The sequence below is a fragment of the Tyto alba genome, unplaced genomic scaffold (genome assembly GCF_018691265.1).
Source record: "Tyto alba isolate M040663 unplaced genomic scaffold, T.alba_DEE_v4.0 Super-Scaffold_1, whole genome shotgun sequence".
Taxonomy (NCBI): Eukaryota; Metazoa; Chordata; class Aves; order Strigiformes; family Tytonidae; genus Tyto; species Tyto alba.
The window spans coordinates 30,038,216-30,065,616 of NW_024881261.1; the positions used below are offsets into that span (position 1 = coordinate 30,038,216).

At 36.6% G+C, this 27,401-nt stretch overlaps 1 protein-coding gene across 2 annotated transcripts in view; it reads left to right on the forward strand.

Moving 5' to 3' along the window:
* Positions 1 to 27,401, forward strand: part of NRG3 (neuregulin 3) — a 412,334-nt gene that overhangs the window by 359,529 nt on the left and 25,404 nt on the right. For both annotated transcript variants that reach the window (XM_042788554.1, XM_042788559.1), the window contains exons 5-6: positions 20,246 to 20,348; positions 25,478 to 25,604. In XM_042788554.1, coding sequence (XP_042644488.1) covers positions 20,246 to 20,348; positions 25,478 to 25,604 — 230 coding nt within the window. The remainder of the gene's footprint in view (positions 1 to 20,245; positions 20,349 to 25,477; positions 25,605 to 27,401) is intronic.

A 27,401-nucleotide genomic window follows, 5' to 3' on the forward strand; every position in this document is an offset into this window, starting at 1 on the left:
TTGTTAGCCACAGGGGTTTATATGGGCACTGCTTCCTTTTCAGTATCCCCAAACCCTATGGCTGGGAATGTGGATTCCTCTCCAAAGAGTGGGCTTTCTGTGGTGCACTCAGCTGCTTCTCAGCTTCCCAGAAGGGATCCTGCAGGATCTCTGTGCTTTGATTTTTGGAAACAGTGTGTTTAGCATGTTCCATCAAATACCATATGAAATATACGTCTCATAGGAACTTAAATGAAAACAAATTAAAATTTACTTCAAATACTAGCAGTTCTAGAAAATTCTTTCTGCAGGCAAGCAGTAGATATTCACAGGGAAAACAAAACTGAATTAATACAGCGGAAGCTAATTCACTTCTTTCTTTAGTCAAATATTTAGAGACAATTTTAGTTAATCAACCTGCTCTTCAGAAAATATTGAAAAGGTCATACAAATTAATATCCAATTTTGAAATAGCATTTGCATTAAAAAAAAAAAACAGGAAGGAGAGGCACATCTTCCTAGAAAGGAATGCAATAACTGTTAAGTTAAAAATAATTAGGATATGAGGTAACAAGTATCTCTAAATATATGTAAAGTACAATTTTAAGTAAAATACATGAACTCAGTTTTTACTGTGTCTCTTCAATTAGTATATAGGTTGGTATTGGGGGCTAATTTTTTTTCAGTTAACAGAAAGAAAAGCTGTTCAATACACTCCAAGTAGTTTACCATGCATTGCATGGTAAACCAAGTAAATTGATTATCTGCATCTCCCAAATAGCTTCACTTGCTCATTAGTTGTAATTACTGCTCATTAGTGAAAAAAGTTGTAATTGATGTGTTAACGTCACAGAAATAGCAACAAAACCTAATGTTCCTAGTGTAGCATTAGTCTAACGTTCTCCTTCCTTGGCAGTTCACTTAAATAGCTCTATGTTTTATTACCTGATAAGACTTGCTACAATTTAAGCTAAAAAATCACTTTATTCATAACATCTCTTATGTCACATGGCCATAAATTTCTGAAATGTTTCTTCTGATGATGTGTTTTTCTCTGGAAAGGAGTTTTTTTTTGAATATGTAAGAGTATTCATGGGTACAGTGAGCAGTGCTTACACACTATTTTAAAAATAAAAATAAATATAAAAATACACATAAATATATATAAAATTATCCAATGGTGCTCTTCACAGTTTCCCATAGACTTTAAATGTTTCACTAGAGAAAGTTTAACGGGGTAAAATTTGGCTGAGGAGGTAAAATTTATTAGGATTGGATTTATTCAGACATGTTTTTTCCTCTTCCTTCATTGCATCTTCTGTGAACTGCTAAATAGCAGACCTATAGCTGACATTAGGCTATTTCATTAACATAAAAAGGCTTTTGCCTCATCTCATATCTGATTATTTTTGAATATGTAGAGTCTTGTATTTCATGCTGGTTTTTTTTAAAAAAAAAAAAAAAAGATTGCATTTGGTTGCATTGCTGAATGTCTCTGTAATCTCTAGTTTTGTTTTATGAAAAGAGCAATTTATGCATATTAGGAAGGAGCAGAGGGTATTGTTTCTTGTCTTTAAAGAGATCTTATAAGATTACAGAGTTCTTCAGCCACTGGAGTTTTTCAATGGAATCATGATTTAAACTGGTTGCTTTAGAGCCAAAATTTTGATACTGAATTAAAATATATAACAAATAAAAATTATTGATGATATTAAATCAAATCCTAAACAAAAAAATGTTTCTGGACTATGCTGAATTCATAGCTCATGCATAGCTCTCTTACATCATGAGACTTCTTTTATATCAAAATGATCCAACTTTATTACAAACCAAGCAAAAATATTGAATTGAATTCTTAAATAGGAAGCTAAATAGATAATGATTTCTGGAAGCTTCATAATTTATTTCTTATATTTGAAGTTATTGCAGTTTATTGACTTTTTTTATAAAAGACAATAGATTATTACACAGAAATCAGAGGTTTGGATTAAAGAGAAATATACATGGATTCAGCTATGATATTTTTTTATTGCTTCCATTAAGAGCAGCATCTTTGTGGCCTAATAGGTAGAATTCTTCTTGTTCCACCAGGAATAGAAAAAAAAAAATCTATGATTAATTCATTATAACTGTGTAAGATATTAGCATCCTATTTTTGTGTAAAAATAAGAAGCAAATAAGGTTATGAGAAATCTGGTTAGATGTTTGGTAATTTTAACAGTAGGCAAAGGTCTTATACAGAAAGGTTGAGGTAAGTTTGTAAAGTACTTCAATATAAAATGTTGCATTATTCCTGAGAGAATTCCATTGCTACTTGGAGAGCAGTAGTCAATATGAAAGTAAGGTGTCTTTTGACTTGTAAAATAGGTACATAATCCATTTTAATATAAGGGGACTTAGAAGACATTAAAAAGTCAGGTTATATCCAGCTGGGTGCCTACGGAACTTTATTGATGCTTTGCCTTCAATGGTATTTATAATTTAGGACAGAAGCAAGAGTAATATTAACCAAATAGAGTAAAATACATTAGGGTACCATGCTGTACCAATGCATGCCTTTAAAATACATATGTACGTGAGCTAGTTAGAAAGTCCATATTTTGGACTTTATTTAGAAAAAGAAAGAGCTGATTATTTCTGAAGAGAGGTTTATGACATTGTCATTTATTTTGTTTCTGCTAAACCTGAGTCTTTCCAGGTAGTGCTGGAATGGCAGGAAGGGAAGAAGTAAAAATTTAGACAATCAGTAAAAGAAATTTTTTCTTTATTGCTCCTTAGCATAGGGTGGTAAAGTGAGAAATGTCTGCTTTTACTTTAAGCTGTTAAAGGATTTTAGTTCAGGCAGATTTGTCTTCTAACATTGTTGTAAGAAAATTTTACATAGATTCACTGTTGATCTCACTGCTGTTTGAGTGCATCATACTATAAGTATAAGCAATATAATGGTGTAATTATAACATATTAAATATGAGGCTACAATAAATACCATTTACTTCTTTTTGGTTTGTCAGAGGACAACTTGTAAGGCAGTGCTACAGGTTTTCATCTTAAATACAGTCTACTCCATATATTCCACAGAGTTTAAAAGCTACATACCAAACAATAGTACTATGCCAAAAGTATGTGAAACACTGTTCTAGGTATAGCTAGGAAACTTTGCCATGGAAATACAATATATTTTCTTTGTTTCAGAAACTTATGTGATTTAAATGTGTGATTTTTTTTCACAGAAATATATATGATTTCTATATTAGTAAGAGCAGGAATGAAAAGCCAACACACACTTCAACTAACATTATGATTACTAAATTATAATAGCTCTTCAGTTTGTCTTCACTCAAGAAGTGAGTGAAGACATTCTCATACAAGAGAATGAAAAATTACTTCTAGAAGAAAATATTATATGATATGAGTTCACTGAACATGCAAAAGAAGACTTGGAGTGAAATACATTGTTCCACTGAAAAAAGTCAATGGCTTTTTGGACTATTGACTTTTCTTAGGAAACATACTTGTTTTGACTGTACTAGGGGGAGCTTTCATTGTGGGTGCTTGCTTCAGTCACTAAACTTGGTCAAATTATTAGTTGTGGAGTCATACTGCCAGAGGAGATTTAGTGCAGATGAGCAACACTTGAGGATGACTGTCAGATAGAGAAGTTTCTATGTGTGGTATATATATGTGTGTGTGTATATATATATATATATATAAATATAATAATGCCTGCTTGAAGAACCCTGGAGTTTAGCTCAGTATTCTGTAGCTTCAATGTTCCTTAAAGGTAAGCTAATATATGTCCATATCATATATGTCATGTGAATGTTATTCAACCTCTCTTCATTGATAGCAACACAATTACTAAATTTACAAACATGTAATCAGCAAAGTCTGTTGTGTTTCAGCATCATGAGAAGTGACCTGTATAAGTGGGGGAAGGTCTGAGAAATCAAGTTTTCTCATTTTTTCCTTCAAACCCTTTCTCCTTGATTTCATCCCCATGCAATCTAATTCCCTAAATTGGAGGATTGCTTACATGCATCTCTTAACTGGTGGTTTGAAATTTTTTGTTCTTAGGCTCTGGAAGTGTAATTTAAAAACAAACAAACAAACAAAACACAAACAACTAATTGCATCTAGACAGGAATTTAAACTGTGAGATCTGCTTTTCTTTCTCTGGGATGTTTCTGCTCCAGTGTTCATAGGAGAGGTCTTCGTATCACTTCTACCTAGATAGCTACAAATTTGTTCTGTCAATTTTAACCAATTTCATATTAAAGATTAATTAATAAGATTTGAATTTTCTTTTTCTGTTGAGGAAGCTTTGGGAAACATCCTAGCATGTGTACGTAATTGCAACACATAGACCACAAGAACTTAAACAACACAGTAAAGGTAGCAATAGGATTCATAGAATCACAGAATATCAGGTTAGGATGGGCCTCAAGAATCATCTGGTCCAACCTTTCTTGCCAAAAGCACCATCTAGACAAGATGGCCCAGCACCCTGTCCAGCTGAATCTTAAAAGTGTCCAAGGTTGGGGAATCCACCACTTCCCTGGGGAGATTATTCCAGTGGCTGATTGTTCTCATTGTGAAAATTTTTCCTCGTGTCCCACTGGAATATCCCCAGGAGTAACTTAAACCCATTACCCCTCATTTTTTCCATGTCTTCTCTTCTCAAAGCTGAACAAACCCAGTTCTCTCAGCCTTTCCTCACATGGCAGGCTTCCCAGGCCTTTGATCATCTTTGTGTTCCTCCTCTGGACCCTCTCCAGCCTGTCCATATCCTTTTTGTATTGCAGGTACCGAAACAGAACACAGTATTCCAGGTGTGGCCTGACAAGTGCTGAGTAGTGGGACAATAATGACTTTATCTCTGCTGGTGATGCCCTCATTAATGCAGCCCAGCATCCTGTTGGCTTTCTTTGCTGCTGCAGCCCACTGTTGGCTCCTGTTGATCTTGTTGTCCCCCAGGTCCCTTTCCACAGAGCTGTTCCCCAGCCAGGTAGATCCCAGCCTGTGCTGCACTCCCGGATTATGTTTCCCCAGGTGCAAGACCTTGCACTTGTCCTTGTTGAACTTCATAAGGTTCTTGTTAGACCGCTCTTCCAGCCTATCCAGGTCTTCCTGCAGGGTGGCTCTCACTTCCAAAGTGTTCACTTCCCCACTCAGTTTGGTATCATCAGCAAACTTCTTCAGGGTACACTTGATCCTGTCATTCGGATCACTTAGGAAGATATTAAGCAGCGCTGGGCCCCATATCCATCCCTGGGGGACCCCACTTGTGACAGGTTGCCAGTTTGAAAAAGACCACCACCCTCTCAGTGCAGAATTTACAGACTTTCAAACATCCTGGTTTTCAGCCAGTATAAGAATACCTGGAAATCGATTTTTGGTTCAATAAGGGCCATTTGAGACCAAATTTAAGAGGAAAGCTCACATCTGAATGACAGATTTTGTTCCAGCTAATGTATAGTAATGGCAGGTCATGTACATTCTGGGTTTACACCAGTATGACTAAGTTTTCAGTGAAATTTTCTTGCATGTTACAAAGTAAACCAAAATCAGTCCCACTATTCCTAGTGATTCTTGCTCTAATCTGCACAAGAGTCCTAGCAGGTGAATCTTCCAGATTAATCCTTCGAAGACACTGTTTAAATTTTCTAACTCAAAAATAGTCTAAACAAAGTAGTGTTCTGGCTTCAGCTGAGATAGATTTAATTTTTCTTCTTAGTAGCAAGAATAGTGCTGTGTTTGGATTCTATGTGTGGTATGAGAAGAATGCTGATATTATGCTGATGTTTACAGTTGTTAAGAGTTCACGAACTCTCAACTCCCCATGTCCTGCCCATGTGCAGGTGCACAAGAAGCTGGGAGAGAGCTCGGGCAGAGCACCGGACCAAAACTGGCCAATGGAATATTCCATATCATTTAACGTCATGCTTAGTATATAAGGAGGGGTTAGTTGGGAAGGAGAGAATTCTCTCTCGATTCTGGGATTGTGGTTTTAGAATCTTGGTTTTCTTCAGGATCACTAGCCAGGAATGGGCTGAGTATCAGTCAGCCACTGGTGAGCAGTTGCATTGTGTGTTGCCCATTTGTGCTTTCTATTATTATTATTATTTTATTATTAAGCTTTTTATCTCAATGTATGAGTTTCCCTTTACCCCTCCAATTCTGCCTGCCATCCCCTGGGCAGGGGAGAGTGAGCAAGCAGCTGCATGGTGTTTGGCTGCCAGCCGAGTTTAAACCACAACAGGTGGAAACACCCAGAAAGATTTAATAAAAGCTGCAAGTGAGAAGAGTTGGAAGTCGAGGAATGTCAGTCTGGCAGGTTCTTGAACCTAGTTCCCAGCTAATAACATAGTATAAACTTACGTACTTATACGTTTGTTATATATATAACATATATAAACAAAGCTGTTCCAGAAGAAAAGACCTCTGAACTGAGATCTGATGTCTCCTCTATTGTCAGCCACTGGAGAAGCTGTAAGTCCTTACCTTTTTAATGATGATTTATTTAATTCATTTCTCTTAGTTCATAACTACCGTTTTTGCATTCCACCTCTGCATTCTCTGACAATATTGTGAAAATTGAAATTGATGATGACAGTATGTTGGCAACCTGATGAATCATATGTTTTCTGATTGTTTCGTAGAGTACATAAAAATGTATACCATTAAGATGATAAGAAGGGTCACCTGAAGGAATCTCCCCTCTAGACCTGCTCAGAGAAGCAAAACAGATAGGGGTTGTCAAAGAGGATGTATGAAGAGCAACATAGAAAGGCAATGCATTTTCCTTGGCTTTAGCAACGCCTGACATCAAAGGAAAAATTCAAAGACAGCTAAGATGTGCAGAGATTTTACCTAGCTGCCTTCTTGATAATATTTCAAACTGGATTTTTCCTGAATTAACAATGGGAGAATTAGTCATTATTTAAAGCAGCTAAGAAATACGAAGGCATATAATTTTAAAACATGAGTAACTGCACATGCAGGAAAGAACACAATGACTTAGAGCCACAGGCAGCAAGGAAGCCTTTTTGTGTGGAATTTCAGCTGCAGTCATAAAGGTGTCTCCATGAACTCCTCACACCTCTTCCAAGGTTTTGGGATCATAAACAGCACTGTCTCCTGCAGTCAATTCTTTTGTGTTTTCACCTTTTTCTTTCATGCCATGGCAATGCAGCAGCAGTTGCCTCCTGCCTCTCTGTCAGCCCACCGTTGGTCGCTCAGTGCTATCCGAGCTCTTCAAAATATGTCTCGCCTAGGCAGAAAAGAAAACTGGGTCACAGGCAGGCACAAGTAGGCCAAGTTATTGCATGCTATTTAGCTGCCTTTGTTTGGGTTGATCTGTTCAGCTTTTCCAAGTCTGCTCATTCTTTTAATAAGCCACACTCAGAGCTGTGATGTTTCAGCAGTGTTTGTTCAAGGCTCAGCATCCATTTGGCCCTATAGTCATAAGCTGTCCATCATGACTGTCACGGAACTTAATGTGAGTATTTTTAAAAGACATGAAGTTGAGGGGTACAGAAAGGGCTGTCGTATAAAACGTGAGTCAGAAAACACTGCTGTGACTGCTTGGCAAAATGAGCTTTATGCTAAAATGTTCTGATAGTGCTTACTTCTGGCATAGTATTTCCATTTTCAATTTTTAGATGAAAATCATGACCAGAGATGTTGCAAAGCACATCATAAGCTGCCCTGTGCTTCCAGCATCACTATCGTGTATGACAGCTCCTGGCTTGTAACACCCACTCAGGCACTCTGTGTAGAAATGTTTATTAATGGTACCACCAGTCAGACTTCGCTTGAAAACATTTGACATGGGTGAAATATGTCCTTCAGCTTGACACACAGTGACTGTCTAAAGCTGCTCCCTTTCATGCAGTCATAAAATAATTCAGGTTTGGAGGGACCTCAGGAGCTCCCCAGTCAACTGGCTGGGTGCCAGAAACTTCCATGGATTTACACTGGACAGACTCACTGGGCAGCCTGGTCCACCACACAGCTGTCCTCATGGGAAGAAGTTTTTCTTCATAACCCATGGGAAACTGTATTGTTTCAAATACTGTCTGTTTTGTCTTGTTCTCCTGTCATGTGCCACTGGCTCCATCTTCTCAATAACCTCCCCAGGGTCAGAGATAATTTGATTTTTTTTTTTTTTTTTAAGTCACTTCTAACTTAACGTGTCATTCTGAAAATACTTTTGCTGCTGATGAGTTCAATTTCTTATTCTTCTGGAGATTAAAAGAAGTTAACGTTCCACTGTGTGGTTTTGGATAACCATGTATATTTTCAACTGGCAAATTTATGGATTATTTTCTGATGTTTTGTGTGCTTCACTCTCAACAAAAATCAGCATATGTAAGGGATTTGGAATTAAAAAATCTATTAGTATATGGATTTGTGTTTATGTGCATGCTTATCTTTAAGCATGTGTTTGCATCCCTTTGAGCCACAATTTTTACATGTGTTAAAACCCATCTAGATATATTAATATAGAGAGATTGGACTATATATTGCTTTTTGTGTATATCTGTCGGGAGGCCAGGAAGAGGAGTTACAAGAATAAGTAAAAATGTATTCTCAACTAATTTAAGAACTTTCTTTTAACTAGGAACACAATTAGGATGTATTGTTGATGTCATGCAATATGTCAGTTGCTAAAGATTTTAATCCTTTTCCTCAATCCTTCTGAAGCAAAGGAATGTGATAAGGCTTGCACTGCGGCAGCCCCAGCAGTTGCATAGATGTACAAGTTGGCACTTGAGCAACTTGGTTTTGGCAGCTTGCTGCCTACCTGCAGCCACTGCCAAATACACGAAGCAGATCCCTCAACGTGGGTGAGCGCAGGGAGCGCTCTGCTAGACGTTTTGTGGGCTGAGGGCTTAATTGTGTCTTAACACCGTTACTCACATTAGTAGGCTTTAAGCATCTGCCATTGCTCAGTATGAACAACTGGATGCATTATCCCTCATGTTGGCAAAAAGCCTCTGGAGGATTAAAGGAAGAGTATAGCTGCTTACAGTCACCATATTTACTTTTCACTCTCTGCCAACATAGTCTGGTTTTCTCTCTGATCCAGACTAGACTTGAGTGTCGTAGTCATTATGGTGAGGGAACATGCACTTGCTGTGATGGGGACCTGACAGACGGGAATATTTTGTGACAAGGTTGAGGGGTGCCGGTGTACCTGTAGAGGTGAGGGACAGCATGCACCAAGCCAGATCTCTGTCTCCAGTTTCCCCTGCCTCATGGAGTAGGTGGGTAGGTAGGGAAAATCAGCAGAACAAGGAATGGGGGCACAAGTATATAGTCCCTTAATCCTCCATGTATCTGGGAGCTTTGAGTGGGGATAGCTTCAAGATGAACACAGATTGACAGAACACACTGTGAAGGGCATGTCTCTGACTCCCTCTGGCAGTCTCTTTCCTCGTCATCACCTCCCTCCCTGGTCACTGGCTTATAAGAAGTCAGGTCAAGGAGTTGAGACTTGAAACAAAAAGAAGACAGTGCATAAATACGTAGTCATGTGCCTGCAGAGTCTTATTCAGAAACTGCCGTACTTCAGTAGCAACACAGTGTCCCTTGTCACATCTTTCTGCGGGTGGCTAAGCCCGTGTCCTTATCCTTCATGCCCACACCCTTCAGAGCCTTTCCAGGCTCTGAACATGTTTCTGTTCCCAGAACATGTTTCTGTTTCAGCGTATGAAAAAAAGCAAAAAATATTTCAAGTTATTAATGATCATTTTCTGTTGTTCTTCTGTAACTGCTCACACCATATTTTTGTTAAAAAAAAAAATCTATAAAAGCACCCGGATTAAAACAGCATCAGTCAAGACAGAGATGGCACTTAATTAAAGTATTACTTGACTTACTGTGAGCTCCTGACAATGTAGCCGTCAACAATATCTGTCAAATATACTGTGGCAGTCTTGATGTTAGCTTGAAATTTGAATGGAATGTTCAATACTAGCAAGGGAGCATGTGCTGGTTGGGGCTGGACTAGAGCTCCCGTTGGTCTGTCAGCGGGAGCAGTGCTGCAGCACAGAGACCCCAGGGGCTCCCCAGGCCCCAGTGCCCTCACCTGTGTGCGGGGGTGGGGGGAGCACAGCTGGAGGGCTGGGCCCCGATTGGCTGATATCCCATGTCATGTGACCTTGTGCTCACTATATAAAGGCAGGAGAGGGCTGGGAGGGGCTCTCACTTCCAGGAGCGTGGCTGTGGGGCCTTGGTGTTTGGGATCGTCAACCGGGAGCAGGTGGGTGGTGAGCAGCTGTATTGTATGTTACCTGCTGATACTGCTGTCAGTGTATTATTCTGTTACTGTTATTAAACTGTTTTTATCTCAACCCGCGAGTCTCCCTTTGCCCCTCCAATTCCCTCCCCATTCCCAAGTGGGGGGAGGGTGAGTGAGTGACTGCGTGGTATTTAGCTGCTGACCAGGCTCAAACCATGACAGAGCAAGATATAGAATATATAAGCCTCACCTGTGGGAGGAATTCCAATGACAGGTCTTTGTTGATAATAGCAATGCAAGCTGTGAGATCAAACAAAATATCAGCTGGGAAATTAAGACATTATTATATTAGATGTTAGCAGTGCTTAGGATCTTAGGAATAACAACGCTCATCAAATAAGGAATTACTAAGGCAGAATTAATGAATGCTATTGCTTTATAAGAACATAATATTTTATGTAATAAACCTCTCAGAAACTGTCTTTATGGAATTACATATAAAACAATTTAAAGTGCAATGATTATGTATCTGATCCAGCGTCTATTGCACTTAATGGTCTTTGGATTAGTCCTTATATATAGGTATATATCTTAAGAAAACATCATACATTCTACAATAACTCATGCAAGAAGTTTGTGTCTAAATGTCCTTCTCACTGCTTCCTCCAATTATGAGCACAACGTATGGCTGAACTAGGGCCCCAGGAGAACTGAAAAGCTCAACTGATCATGGACCTTGCAGAAATAGATCATATTACAAGAATGAATGCTGAACAGAAGTTGCACGTTGGGAGGTTTTTCATGCTGATGGTGGGGGGAAAAACATGATGTTAAAGACGTTTTTAAAGTGCAGAACTGTATTTGGTTACAAGTTTTACAAATAAAAATAAGAAAAAGAAATGAGGATAACATCAGAGAGGGAAGATGAAGATACGTTCCAAGAAGCAGACAAAAATTAAGATAGGGAAAAGGGGTGAGTCATCATTCTGGGACAGGATAGTAAATCGTTTTGCTCCCACACATTTAAGGCTCCCATACAGAATTGTGGAGCTTACACAAACTATCTCAGAGAGGGCAAGGGAATAATACTTTCTGTGGGAAATCTATAGTATGAAAGGACCTGGCAAATAATTGATAGCCTGTTACAGAAACAAGCACTGGGAAAAAAAAAAAAAAAAAAAAAGTTATTTAATTAAAAAAAAAAATCAATCATTGTGTATTTCTAATAATTTCCAATATTTAAGCTTTTGTGATTTATACTTCGAAGCTTTTTTCTGTACAATACAGAAAATGTTGAAAATTTCTTTGTTCAATGGAAGACCAGTAGGTAACACTCAGACTTTGTAATGTATTGCAGTTACGGGAATATTCTTACCTAAACTTCAAATGGTTTCAAAACCATTATATGAGAATGGTCAGCAGTTCTGTCAACACAGAGGTAGCTGGAACTGTGCAGACTGTCTGCTTGGTTGGTATTTGGCTGTGAAACTAAATTATCAGCATCTTGCATGCCCTCCTTGCCTGCTGACTTACTATGATCCTGTCACTAAGTGGTCTGTTGGTGAAAGATCTCATTTAAGGGGTTGAATTTGCATCTCTTGGACCTTCAGTAGAGGCACTGTATTTTTGCAGTGTATTTTTGTAGTTGGCTTTGCTACCATTCCATTGCTATTCATTCTCTGCTGGCTGCAGGAGTCTCTGCTGCTATGCTGCTGATGGTGTCCCGTCCCCAGAGGGCTCCCAGTGTTGCCTGTCATGCTGTCCATCGTGCTAGGAAAAGCACTCATACAGCAGACACTGACATTCACTCTTGTGCAGTATAAATATACACACAAAGAAAAAGCATACAAAGACTCTAAAGTTTCTGCCACAATCAAAGAATGAGTGGGCAAATTGTTCTGCCTCATCATGCTGTTAAGATTTGGATGCTACTATTCACTGGTGTCTACTTCCCCTTACTATTCTTAATCTCTTTCATTTTCATTTGTGCTAATAAAGGCAGAACTTTCTGTGACCAGAAACCAGTAACTGATATACTGCTTATGGGACTAATTGCTGATGGCTGATCGAGTTATAACTAAATTGAGTTTGACTTGGTAACTGGGGTATCATTGCTGGTCAGGGTCCTTCTGCACTGAACAGTAAGAAATGACAAAAAATAGGTGTTCTGTGGGGTCCCATCCCCCCCCGCCCCTTCCATTTCAGAGATGATAAGTTGTTTTTGGGGAAAGGGGCACAGTTTCTTTAAATATGCTTTGCTGCTTCCTTGCTCTTTCCTGCTGAGAGCTGTTCATTGCTTTTTTCAGTTGTAACTCAGTTGCAGGAATACAACACCATATAGGGCCACGTGCAACCCTTACTGCCCAGGAAAAACTTCAGTAAGTCTTTAGTTTTGTATCTCAAAGCTGCAAGTTTTCACATGAGAATGAGGCAAGAGTCCATCTCATTTAGGTGTAGCTCGTTTGCCCAGAATTTCACACCATATTGCCATGATACTATTTCTTCAGTGAACTGATGCATTTTTTATAGAAATGCCCTCAACAGTGGTCAAATATAAAATTGAAATTAAATGTTTCTGATCTTTTAGTGGGTTCTTTTTCTCTTCACCAAGTATCAAGATTCTCTTCTTTGGTACTGCTATTCCTTAGGGTGCTGCTCCTTAGCCCCTTATCCCTTTCACACATCAGCAAAAATGCAGGCAGCCATCAGGCAGGGAGATTACTGTCAGACGATCACAGTTTTAGACAGCTTTACCCTTATTATCTTAAGGTTTTTTTTCAGTGTGCTCATTGCCTAAAATATTGCCATAGGTTTTTAGCTGTCAACCTCTATTAACCATGTAACTTTTTTTCCCTATATCCAGACTGGAAGTTAAGTTGGGGGAGGAAGGAAGAATGGCCTTCATATTTGTTTTCCTCTTATACTTAGCAAACTCAAGTTAAAACATTTATATTCAGGTTGTATCAAAAATGAATAAGATAAAAACAAGGTTCATATGTAATTTTTATTCTTATCAGTATTTCATAATAATGTGGTACAGGTTAGCTTACTAAGTGTATTTTTGTAGTAATAGAAGGTCTTAGAGAAATTTAGAATTGTTGTAATAAATTCTAAAACTGAATCTTTCAAAAGGAAAATTAGTGCATGCACACAGAGACTGATGATACTTGGGTAGTAAATTTTGTTTATAGATGACTGACCTTAATCCATTTTAAAAATAGAATGAAAATAGATGAAGTTGGTAATAGAATTGGATTGTGTTATTCATAAATCGTCAATTCATGAAAACTCCTAACCAGACTTTCTCTTAAAAAGGAAAAAAGGATATCTCTCATCCCTTAGCTGCCTATGGAGCTATTTCTAGCCTAAGATTTAATAAATATGTTGCATAGAATGTATTTAACTAAGGCTTTTAAAGTTTTTTAGATTTGAGTTCTGGATATAGCTGACAGAAATTCCCAAGTTCCCTGCAGATTAAAGGAAATTATTGTTTCTTAGGAAACCAAAGTTAAAATTAATTTCCTCCAGAATTATGATCTTGCTGTTTAAAAGTACTTATCAAATTTTCACTTCATTAGAAGTAGCACTTACTAAGAACATTGGCACCTTCAATCCTGTTATAACTATAGAAAACACTAGACATTCTTGTGTAAGGTTAGTCACTCTTATTTCTTTTTTTCAGATAAATCTCCACTGTTTGGCTCATTTGATTTTGTGGGGCTTTTTAAGGATGGGTTTGGTGGAAATAAGTTTTCAGGAGATTTTGGTTCATTCTTTTTTGAATGAGATTTTGCCTTTCACTCACCAACCTAAAATAGCTGGTTGAGAGTTCAGGGTTAGAACAAATACTTTTTTATCCCTTGTCTTGATGAGTCTGTAAGATTATACTTTATTCATTGCTTTTTTTTTAACATTCCATGCAAAACTAGTGCTAATGCAGCATTAATATTGTAGAATCAAGTACTCAAAATAGGTCCATCAAGCAGGCTGAACACTAATCCCTTCCTTTTCTGCCTTCTGTGTAGTCAGAAAATGTTCTCACTAGTGTTAAATACCAATAGTCAAACAATGTATAATATCATGTAATTATAATATATAATGGGCTACATCTATTTCACTTTGCTCTCATTAAGATCTTTCTGCTGTGGACGTTCCACAAGTAGAAGAAAATGTGTCTTGTTAATCTTTGTTACAATCAGAATCATCGAACAGTTCTTCCCAAGAGAGAATTGCTATCGAAACTATGAAATGCTTTATGAACTTTTGCCAGCAGAATTCAGCTTGTCCTGATTCCAGCTTGAAATGTGAATCTGTGCAATTAACCTTGATTCTGCCCTTTCTGTAAATGATAGCAGACACAAACTTCTGCTCATAATTTGTGAGTCTAAGTGTTTTGAAGGCCTTTTAAAAAGGAAATTCTACCCATGAAGACAAAAGCTGAAGGAAGAAAATTCAGTGACTAATAAAGGTAGCTGAGAATTAGAAAAAAACATGGTATTTTATGTGAAGTAATGCATATGCTCTTAAAGATGTTGGAACATAATTATCTTGGGCAGGTTTATCTATTTCATGTATTTGCAAAGACTTCGTTCCTTTACAGGTTAATATGTTTATATTAAATTTTATCATGTTAATCACTGAGATGGAAGAGGCAATATTATCCTCATGGCTACAGAAAGAGCAAGGGTCTTGGCTTACCCAAGGTCAAAGAAGAAATTTATGAACTGTGGTTTATAGCATTTCAACTGTTAAATAGTTCTGCCTTAGAACAAGCTACAGCATATGGCAGTGAATCTTTACAGTAGGTTTTTGCAAGTGAAAGAACAGAGAAAACTCTTGGGAGAGTTGGAAGTCTGATGCTGAGGCAATCACAGATTTTGTGGAACATGCAGGCTTTTTTTATTCTCTTCAAGAATTAAATTTAGAATGCCATATATAGTTCAGCACTTGTCACACATAAATTTAAGTATATTGAGAAATATGCTTTAACTACTCTCTTGCCTTTTAACTTATGGGAATCCGTATTTTATTGGAAATCTTGTCGTGTATAAGGTTTCTATGTAGTCCTCTTCTGTTGTTGTATATGGAACTTTGAGGATGCAAGACACCAGTAAGGGTGTAAGTGGCAAATGATACTATTGAGGTCTGCCTCAGTAGGAGCAAGGTCCTGGCCCTGCAGGACATTCCAATACAATATGGCATGCTAAGAGGTGTGTCAGAAAATGCACAGACATGGAGCGAAGGGAAATTTTAAAAGTGTATGGCAATAGGGTTACAGCAGAGGTGACAGTGCCCACTTTACTGCGCCTGCATGGCCTAGTTTTTGCATGGGGACAAAAAGAAGGCCTGCCTTCATGCAGTCTTGTAATTCATTGAGGCAGAGCTGGTTTTATGTTCTATCCATTAGGCCACATTTCCTCTATTAACTCACAAATGGCAGGGATTGAGAAAAAGGTGAAGAAGAACATCTCTAAATTTTCTGGTGAAAAATAAGCCACAGAATTATTTTCATTAAGATTTCATTGGCATTTATCAATGGGAGAAAGCACATGGAAAGCAGTTGTTTGTCATACATACTAATGACAAGATGCTGGGCTTTCCATATCCTATAGCATATTGTTATTTGCAGCAATGCAGAATGGGTACATTTAGGGGAGGGGAGTGAGGAAGGTAAGGGAATGCTGAACACTGTTAGGATTTGTGGTGCTTTCGGGGCTGGGAGTAAAAGCTTCAGCAGAAAAAATAATCTACACATTTGTTCAGGGGTTTTTTGTTAAAGAGCAAAGCTTTAGTCATGCATTCGTATGGTAAATGTTGTAATTTCTCAGTTGGCTCAGTTTGAGTATTCAGTAATTATTCTCTGTGATGCTTGTGGCCATACTGAGATTTTATTCAAGAGTCATTGAAATAAGCAACACCAGGGGGACAGCTACTATTTTTGTTTTGTTATCGTTTTGCTTAGGGTACATGCACAATGCTGTTCTTCATGTTTGAAATACCTTTCAAAGATATTTCAGTGAATTCAGAAAATACATGATAGAACTAGAGGATCCAGTAATTATGGCTGGTAATGGTGAATTTGGGTGCTAACAAAGCCAAACATAATCTGTTTTAATTAACTAACATTGCTTTTTTCTCAGTAATATGATTAGAAACATACATGGTTAGTTCTCAAGGACCTTTTACCAGTGCTCTTCCTTTTATAACAGTCACAAAGGCAAGTTTCAGCTTATGTACACAGCAAAACTACCATATCCTTTAGAAATAACAATCATGAGAAAAATGTGTCTACCCTACACTTTTTAATCCTCTAAAGGCATATGTGTATTCTTCATTGGGTCTTCCCACATGGATAAAGGATACAGATGACAGCCTTTAAGAGTAAATTTTAAAGAGCAAGAGAATAAAAAACCCCAAACCCCTAGTACCTAGAATATGGCATGTACTTTTTTTTAGTAACAGACGGATTAAATTTGACTGTTATGTGAGTGCTGGAAGAAACTCTGCTTTCATGGGTCACCAGTAGTCATTTTGTGTTTCATAATGGTAGCAAGTATGTGAGATAAGTTTAGAAAAAGGAGCAGTCGAGGCCCAAGAAGTTTACTTTCAGTGGGGTGACGTGATGAAGGTGAAGGGAGAGAGACAGTTTTGTAGCAGGAGTTAAAATAAGAAAGAATCAGTAGTATGAATAAAAATGAGCTAGACATGTAACAGCGCACAGAGTGAAAGGGGACTTGTCTATGGGAACCCAGCTTTCCAGCAGGCTTCATGTCCCATGTGAGTTTGTCTTTATGTTATGGGAAGATCTTTCCATAATTTTTATTAAACAAAATAGTCTGCATTATCTAAACAGTTTACTATGTTATTTTTCATCACTGTGGTCTGTGGATGTGTTTCTGCTGGTATAGGTTTTGTATCTTGTATAATTTGAATGCTTGGCGGAGTTCCTGTTCTATAGTCTTAACTCCTCCACTGGATTAGCAGAAATGTCCATGGCAGTTTATTTTTTGATTTTTAGCTGAAATATTTTCTTGGCTGCTCATTAATTGAGGAGTCTTTTCCCTAGTGTTTATTTCAATAGAATATAATTAAGGTGATTTACTTCACAAGTAAATATATGAAAATATGTGAATAAAGAGAGACTTATCACAATTTCAGTCACACTTTAGATTGCTCTGGGAAGTTTGTTTCACTATGTAAATACATGTAGGCACCAGTTGATGCACATATTCAACTAAGGAGGAGGAATTTTCAGTTCTTTTCTACTTGTTGAATTTCTACAGCTTTTTGTTCTGTGAGAGGAAAAGTGCTTTGCAGTACTTAGCTGTAGCCTTCTGCCTTAGCTGAAGGCCCTACTCAATACACCTTGGCTAGAGAGGATCTCAGCTGTGCTATACGTGTTTACAGCAATAGTGAGGTTAAATCAATGCAACAGCGAGGAGACCTTCAAAGTTTGTAGAGAGAGACAGATTACAATTCTATCAGCAAGAAGGTGGCTTTTTTAAAAAGCCAGTGTGGAACCTTAGAGAATGGAAAAATGCTTAACTGATATATTTTAAGATGTTGGAGACAAAAAATGGTGGAGTCCAGTACTTAAATAAAGGATATTAAGAAATGAACAAAGGTGTCTAAGAAATGGAGTAAAGTTAATCAAGAAGTAGTTCTTTAAACATGCACTGTACAAAATAAACAAAAAGGAAAGAAGGAATTGATCAGCACATGTTGAAAGCTAGTGATGGGGGTTAATCTGACTACACAAAAGACTTAAATCGCACAGTTTTTTGATCAAGATAATATTGTCCAGTCTCTGAATTGCTTTTATCTTGGTAAGACATATTCTAAAGCATCTTTAAGAAGACATTGATAGCATTCAGGACTGACAAAATATGATAGCTGCATTAACTCACCATTTCTCAAAAAAATAATGAAAGATTAAAACAAAAAAAGTAATTAATGAGGACTTAGGTTGAAAGGACAAAAAAATTAAGTATGCTTGCACACATTACTTAGATCAGTTTCTTTTAATAAATAGATTTATTTTTTTTTAATTATATGCAATGTTTGAATGAAATTACAGTTCATAATATGTATGGTTTAGTTGTGGTCTTAGGCAGTAGATGCTGGAATTGGTATTCAGGGAGAATAGATTAACAATTGTAGAACTGAAAAATTCTTTAACTGTTTGCAGTGTGATCCAACTCAACATAAGAACTCAAAATTTGTAAGATTAGTCCTTTACTGCAGTGGAAATGGAAGGTGGATAATTGTGTTTACACAGACTAGAAAAAACAAAGAGAAAAAAAAAATTAAAACCCCAAACATTTAGTTCATTGCTAATGAGAACATAGTGTCTAGATCCAAATTTATACATGCCAATGAGGAATGGGCCTAAAACTACTCGAATCACTTTCACTGCAATATTATCAGGATTTCTTGTTGGATTACAACATTTCCATATATATTTTAGACATGTAAGAACTGTAGGTTATTATATTTGCTTCTTTTTATTTTTAAAACAATATTTTTAAAATACAATTTTTAGAATTTCAAAATTAAACGAGAAATAAGTCATCAGGAGCTGAGAATATTTTGCATCTTAGAAATGGCTTGTGAATCATGGTGTTCTTTGAGCAAGCAAGTAAAGAAGTAATTAAGAAATAAATTGGTACCTGTATTTTTATTTGAAATATCTTATGAAAAGGGACTGGGAATTTTACAAGAGACAAATGACTACATTTAAGATTCCAAATATTTAGTAACAGTGCAGTGATATTCATTATTGAGAAATTAATAATTAGTACTGATTAGGATACTGTACATAGTCTTCAATCATTATAACACCAGATAGTATTTGACTGAAGTTCCAGTTAGGTGTAGATTTTTTTCAGTATTCACCTAGATGTTGTCATACAGTATTTTCTTCTTATGAACCTGAGACTTATGAACCTGGAACGTGGAGTATACTGTCACCTACTTCACATATGCGTCTGGTATTCATATTGATGGGGGCATCTGCACTGAAGATCTCCAACCTAGACAGCAAATGGAGGTTTGTCAGTGTACAGTGCTTGTGCTGTGCTTTGATAATCCTACATGTTGGTTTTCTACCTAAAATATATAAATGAAAATACTGGCTTGTATGTTGCATGTTAGGAGAAGCAGATCTTAAAAAAATATCAATCTTTAGCATATTAGCACTTTGGACTAGAGAAGTAGTTGAAATAATAAAAAAATATATATAACACGTAAGGAACTGTTGATGAACTCAGCATGTGAAACTCCAGTTGCCTATCAGCTTCTGTCTGCTGTCATGAATGAGTGTTTTCTCCTGCTTTCTTAGATTTTTTTTTTTTTTTTACTTTCATTCTGTTCCTGGTTTAAAATTAATTAAAATATTATGAGATTTATTAATTAAATTTCATTTAAAAAAATGAGCCCCCATGAAAGCAGTACCTGGTGCATTGTAGCATAATAGTCAGTGGGTTCCATCCAAATTGATTGAATTAATTTTTCACTATGTATGTTGTACATAAATTTCAAGTACAGGGAATGACACGGGAGTAAGATATTATAATCACCATTCAATTGAAAAAAACCCTTACATTTTTGGGGTAGCTAAAAAAGAACTCTGGATCTTGTGAGAGCTCTGGTGGGTGTTGCCTTAAGCCAGAAAAACTCCATAGTTGTAGGGCTCTTTATTGACAGTAAAAGCGCTCTAAAAAAGATGAAAAATAGCATGTAGGGCAGAGAAAATATTAAACTATTCTGATTTTTATTATTTTGTATCTCTCAGTGTGTATTGGAACCATTTCTAAAACTTTTGCAGGAGGCCATGATTCGATGAACCTTCTCTAGATGAGAGGTTAAGAGAAGCATCCATTCTGTTGAGGAGCTGGCCAACCCAGGCCTCCAAATCTCTCATATCTGTCCATCATTAGTGAAACCATGATGTGCTGTAATCCACTTTTCACGAGTATTGTTTTCTGATGCTTTCATAATTCTCAATTTTACTGTCCACAGAGAGCGAAGAAGTGTACCAGCGCCAGGTGCTGTCTATTTCCTGTATCGTCTTTGGCATAGTCGTAGTGGGCATGCTTTGTGCAGCGTTCTACTTCAAAACAAAGTAAGAGCTTTTGTCTAGAGTGTTTGTTATTTAGCTTCTGTACTTTTTACAGATTTACAATTCTTCAGTTTCTCCCTTCCCTTTGAAGCTGTTGTTATCTCTGGACAGGCTAGAACAGTTCCCTGTGGCTACACTACCTAAGTCCAGAAAAAAAAAAAAAAATCCAAACAAAAAAAAAAAAAAAAAAAAAAAAAAAAAAACAAACAAAAAAAAACAGGAGTAATATGTGCCCTCATTTCTATTTTCTGATATCAGGAAAGAAGAGATTGTGTCCTTTCTTGTTCTTTTTTTGGCAATTATAATTTTGTGTCTTTACTATCAGTGCAATAGTCACTTTCCTCTTTTGAAAATAAAAGTTTAAACATACTATCTCCTTTTGGCATTTAATTTCATATCCCTGAATGTCCCTTTTGTTTCTGTATGCTGAGAACAAAGGTAAATTTAGAAATGCAGAAAAAGACAAGTTCTCTGCAGATATCTGTAACCTGTAGCTAATAGCTGCTGATGCAGTTGCATGAGTATCTGTAATGCATAAGTACATTGAACTATCCAAGTAAAGTGGAATCAGCTGTACTAAACTATTTTCAAGTGAAATATTTTCCACTTTATTCTTTATCATCCCAACCAAACATTATTTTATAATGTTTATTGTTATGTGTGTAATCTGAGTTGCAAAAACCTTATAGCAATTACATGATATGCTTGTCAGTGACACTGTATCTATAAATATGTTCTGTATGGTTGTCATCCCTCATTCCTGTTCCAGCTGGAGCTAACGAGAGAACACATATCAATATAAATAGTACCTGCATGAGGTTAGTCATGGTGGCTGAGCATCAAAAATGTGGAGGTTTGCACTATTTAAAAGTTTGGATGCTTATCTGAATCCCCCTTTTTAGAATTTATTTTAATGGGTAGGAAATCTGATGAGGACTACTTTTTATTTTAAAAACAATATATATATAAACTTGACATTTCTATCAGGAGAAAAAGTAAGTTGGAATAGTCACCAGGCCTTTTTTTCCCCCCTTCTTCTTCCCCTTAGACTTCAGGGGTAGTTTGTGCATGATTTGAGTGGAGATTTGAGTTGGTTCACGTTTCATCTAAACACTACTACCTATTCTAATATCTTGAGGGATTTTGTTTAATTGTTCTTTGGACCTAGAGCATGATGGTGATGCTAGCTGGGAGAATGCTGTGACAGGACAGTTCCTCTCTGCAAAATCCCTGGTTGTAGTATGAATTGTGAGCATAGAGAGTCATTTTTGCCACTACATTAGAAGTGTCATTATGCATTTTGGATCTGCAGAAGGAAGAAAGAGAGAATAAGGTGTTCCTGTTCTTCCTGGAAAGGCTTGGGTTTATTGCTAATGAAGAGAGATTCAGAAAAGGCAGAATGGGATTGTCAGTTGGAAGAACATGCAGTCAACAGCTGAGCATAGTGTGAATAACATGTTCCTCTGTTATTCAGCTGTGCCCCTCTTGGTTTTGCACTGTTGTAGGGAGTGGTGGAGAGCTGGGTTGGAACAGCCTTCAAAATACCTTGATTTTGATGAGGTGGTGGGGAGAGATATGAGTAGAAATAGTGCTTCAAAGATGAACTCACAGGACAATAGTGCTTTGTATTTTAGCAGGAGGTGGGGGTGTTGGGTTTGGTTTTTTTATCTACATTATAAATATGATAAGTAAGAGTTACTGAGAAGAGTTGCAGTGTGTTTATGACAGATTCTGGGAACTGAAGTTTGAAGAGTAATGAGAAAATGAGCATCTCCAGTTCAGTCAAGAGGTCTTATCAAATATATGAAACACAGTAATGGTAAGGTACTAATCAATCCCTTACTCCCTGGCAGTGGCTCCATCTGGCAAACTGTTCAAAAAGTAAATATTATCTCGACTGGGTTGCATAGAGGCCAGGTAAAATAGTATCATACTGTGACATTGGCCAGTGTCTTTAGGGTGTAAAAAACAACAAATTTAAAGTGCCTCAAACCTTACTGTATGTTAGCTTTTAGTCAGCAGATTTTCAGGAGCTGCTTCATCAAGCAGATGCATCTTGATCGTGCTTAAGAGTTATCAAAGCATTCCTCCTGCCTGGGGAATAATCCTTGGGTTTAATTTGATGTATCAAAAAATTAAAATATTGCTAACAGCTACACAAACTCTGAATGGTCCACCCTTTAAGAAAATGTTTCAATGAAGACATTGACCCTGACTTTCTTAGTCTGACAATTGTATAATACCTGCTGCTAGAAACATGTACTTCCCTATGCACCATTAAATTAAGTCCTTCTTTAAAATAAATTAAATCTGAGGAAGCTTAGAACTATAATTAAATACTGTGCCCTTCCAATTATTCCTGTTAGGGTAATCAAGAAAGTGTTGTAAGTGTTAGCAACAGAGGGAGAGTACAGTAATGGGCTGCTCTTTATGGCTTAGATTTTTATAAATGACTAGTGACTATTTCTTGCTGAAGTAACAACACACTTCATTGCTGAGTTATCTCTAAAGTAGAATACATAAGCCCCATTTGTTTTGAAAACAAAAATTGCAAAAAAGATGTATCAATCAGTGAGTAACTTTGAATTATTAATAATTTCTAGTTTTATAACTGTGCATCCTATAGTTTGACAAAATGAATATGCATAAACCTAATATTAATGTTAGGTTGCATGAACATAAAAGGAAACAAATCATTAGATTGCTCCTCTCAGTAATTTATCTTCAGGAATCTTAATTGTAATGTTAAAGATTACAGCAATGAATCTGAATATTCCCTTTTACTTATATGTGTTTATAGATGTAGAAGCAACTCTAAACCAAGGTTTTCTAAATAAATACAAATTAGAGTTCAAAAAAGTTGTAATTTTTTTTTGTTAATTCCCTGATTAAATTTTGGAAACATTGTATGTGTAGGAGAGATTCCCAATGTCTGATGCTGTGATCATGTTTCCCTGTCATTGTTTAGACTTTATATGAAGTCTCCACTCAAAAACAGTAATCAAAAAGACTGGATGTTCCATAACCATTATGGAGACCAACATACAAGTGGCAGGCTTTCCAGTAGGACATACAGATATGTATGCTTATTTCCTTAGTGCATGTAATTTGGCTGGTCAGAAAATAAGTATTCATGCAAACTCTAGAGTTGCTTTTATGCATTTCTACTGGAATTTTATGAGGAGCTAAAGAGTTCATTTTGACATTTTACAAATTAAATTATTCAAGTTCATTGGTTTCAGAGGTGAGTAGATATCAAAAAATGTTTTTAAAAGATGTTTCAGAATCAACTGACTAATTAATTTAATTTGACAGTATAATCCTTCAGATCACATATCTATTCAGATTCTGATATTAACTTTACAAGTTGTTTTGGCTAAGTAAGAATTTTGAAAGTTTAATAAGTTTTTGTGATTGAGAAATTATTTCCTCACCCACCCATATTCATAAATCTTACTAATTATGAGCTCCTAGCTATACTCAAATTATGGCACTCATATTTGTAACACGTTTACAATGTAAATTAATTCTTTTTCATTTGCCATGCTGTTTCAAAATAATATGTAAATAGAAAGCATAAGAGATACTTATAGAGTCCAAGTTTTATTATAGTTTATGACTTGTACTCAGGAAACGTGCTATAACAAATATCTACTTCTAAGCAGGTGCTTACAGCTTGTTGACTTTAAGCAAAAACTTAAATTGTGCAATGCTGAATGAGAACTAAGGGACTCAAAGGCAGAGGAAATCCCATATATTTATTTTAATATATTAAAAAGTATATTATTAAAATTGAGTATCGAACTGTGATACTTCTCACTGCTTGCTTTCATGTTGAGGGAACTTGTCCTTTCTCACAGTTTCTCCCCTTGACCGCTTAAGTAAGTCATTTTCCTCTGGTTTCTTACATTTTCTTGCACTAGACACAGACTCCACTGAAATAAGATAAAATTACTTTTATACTTCATTCAGTGTAAAATTAATTGGCCTGAGTCAAGTACGATGCTATCAAACTTGATGATGTCACAAGGCCTTCAGTGCAGAAAGGCTATATTTTTCTTTAGTTTATATGGACACTTCCCTGAAATCACTTCCTTCTGAAATTTGGCTCCACACCAATTGCTGTACAAAAGCTGCTGGTGGCATAACAAAGTGCTGCTGGCGAGTCCTTGGCCTTGCTGGGCAGTTTCCAAGGCCTTTGTAGGCTTGCTGCTGAAGATGCATCTGCTGGGGAGAAAAAGGAAGAAGGGAAGGGTAGAAGGAACGGCAGAAGAAATGGAGGAATTAAAATAATGTTGTGGAGTTATATCTCGTGATCATTTAAAACAGGCAGTCTCGGACAGTGTAGCTTATCAAAAGAACAGAGACTGATAAAAGACCTTAAATATATTTTGCCCAGCTGAGATATCTGTTTGCATAAGATAAAATAAATTGAAAATTAAGTTTGGTCCCTCATATCCTCAATTGTGTAGAACTATAAAACTCAGTTTGTCAATATAATGTGGTAGAAACAGAAAGCCTTTATTAACAGTGTAGTTTTCTCCTGAATATTGCAAGTGATTCATCTAGTGGTATAAGTAGCTCTGACATAGTGGATCATAGCATAATATGTCAAAAACACACCGTATTGATGTTTTTTTTTCCAGGTTAATCATGCAAGCAAAAGCTGGTCCATACAAGACACTGGGTTATAGGTCAAGTCTGAGAGAGCAGAAATCTTTGATTCTTCAACACTTTTTATAGCCAACAGGGGCTAATGCCTGCTGTATTTGCTAAAATCTTTGTTTCAAATCAAAGCAAAATGTTTTTTTTATTATTCAGGCCTACTTGCAAGCTATTGTTAAATATGTATTAGATGATCTTACAAAATTCTGCACTAAAACAACTAGCATGCTATTATAGTGATCTGAGAATAGAAGATATTTTGAACAAAAGAGCTCTTTTTTTCCTTTCTTAAGCCTCGCCAGAAAATGACCACTGCACTGAAATCCTAGACACTAGTGAATTAGCTCAGCTGGTTAATCTAATACGGTGACGTTTTGAACAAAGGGAACCATGACTATAAAAATATCGTGGCTATAGTAGAAGATCAAACTAGTTCTTTCTTACATGAATTTTATTTCTATCTGCAGGAAACAAACAAAGCAAATTCATGAACAGCTGAAAGAAACACTGAATAGAAAAACCTACAGCCTAAATGCTTCCAGCATGATGGCAAAGTCAGAGTGTATGGCACAAAGCCGAGTCCAGCTGCAAAATGTAAGTAATCCTTCCAGCTACAACACTTAATAGCCTGGCTGAGTTCCTGCTGCTGATGGCAGCACATCGCCATGTTGCTATTGGCATCTGAGCAATGGGAACAAGAATTCTCACCTCTTTCATAAAATGTTTTCTATCGGGCCTCTTAATGGAAAACACCAAGCAGGGATTTTTTTCTAAAGTTATTTCAATGGATCCTGGTACATTTTGTTCATGTAATAGAGCGTGCTGAGTCTCCTAGCTCTGCATCCAGCAGTGAAAATTACTATTATAACTTCCAGCAATACCTTAGCTCTTATGTATGGTTTATAGGTGAAGTGGGTATCCTTGATCTTAAGTGATTTCAAGTCTTCCAATAATTAATGAACCTGCATGAAAAAAACGTAGATTTTTCACAGTTACTCCAGAATAAATTCACAATCTAGAACTAAATGTACACATGTAAACTGGTGCCCAAGCGAAGACTGTGCAGATGGTATCATTTTCCTGGGTCTTGAGTTAGAGATTTTTTGATACCAGAAAGAGATTAGTCTGTTCAAACTAAATTTGAAATTTATTTAGTGCTTTTCTGTATATAGTTGTAAGTTGATACAGTCCCACAATCATGAAATCCATAAAGTGTATTTGAAATAAGGAACTTGAAGTCAATTGTTTAGCCCTGGATGCAAGGTATTTTAGAATGTTTGCCATTCTCTTCCACTGATCATACATATTTAATGCTTGTTTATTTTGAACAAAGTCTTTGGAAAAACTGAGAAGGATCCTAGTAGCAATATAATAGGAAATTGTAGAAGATGTATTGAAGCCTTTCTAAATGCTTAACTCCTTCCAAAAAAAAAACCCACAGTATCTTAGCTTTGCTTAAAGGGCTGACTACCTCATTTGTCAGATTCCATCAAAACAGTTAGAGTTTAACAAAAATGATGACTCATGCCCACTTAGCCACAGATATCTCAACTTCTGGTTTACATCAAATTAATGTAGAAGTAAGTATAAGTCCTTTTAACCAATTCAGAGTAAGCAGAGCCTCCATGCTGTGACAGAGGAGTTATCAGAGCAGTGTTCACTAAAAATTTTGTTTTAGAGGAGCACCACTGTGGTCATGATATGCTTTGTGGCATATCCTATTTCAAGAAGGAAGATAGCTCCATTACATTGACATAATCACATTTTAGGGAACCTTGTGAAAATCTGTTTCACTTTCAGTTCATTCAGCCATTAGTTCATTCTAACGCCTAAAAGAAAAGCTGTTGGGAGTGTTGTTGGGTTGTAATGATGGCAACAAAAGGTAAAGTTGTAAAGACCTTTTGTGATCCTTTTGTTCTAACATATAAAGTAAGTTTTGGTTAAAACTAAGAATATGTTTTTTGCCTTTATCTCACTGTAATTAGTGCAATATTTTGTCAAACCCTCATCATGATGGACTATTTGATGTCTTCTGAGCATCTGACAAACACATCAGCAAGCTTTATTTAAGTCTTTTTCTTTTGCTATAACAATGGCTGAAGTAGCAGTTTGTAGATTCCAGATATTAGAGACTGAAAACCTTTTTTATTATTTTAATCCAAATTTGCTTTTCAGCTTTGAATGATGTTCAGACTGGCATTATCAGTGCTGGTAATTAACACACCATTTTCTTGTTCTTGTGGCTGCTTGCAGGCAGCTGTTTTCTCCTTGCCATTAATGCATTTTCCCTTTGGGGGCAGAGATAGTAAGGAAGAAAAACAGAATGACCTTGTGCAGGATGTACTGTAACAGTGCAGTGTAATAATGGTTTCTATTGTTAGCAAGATTTTA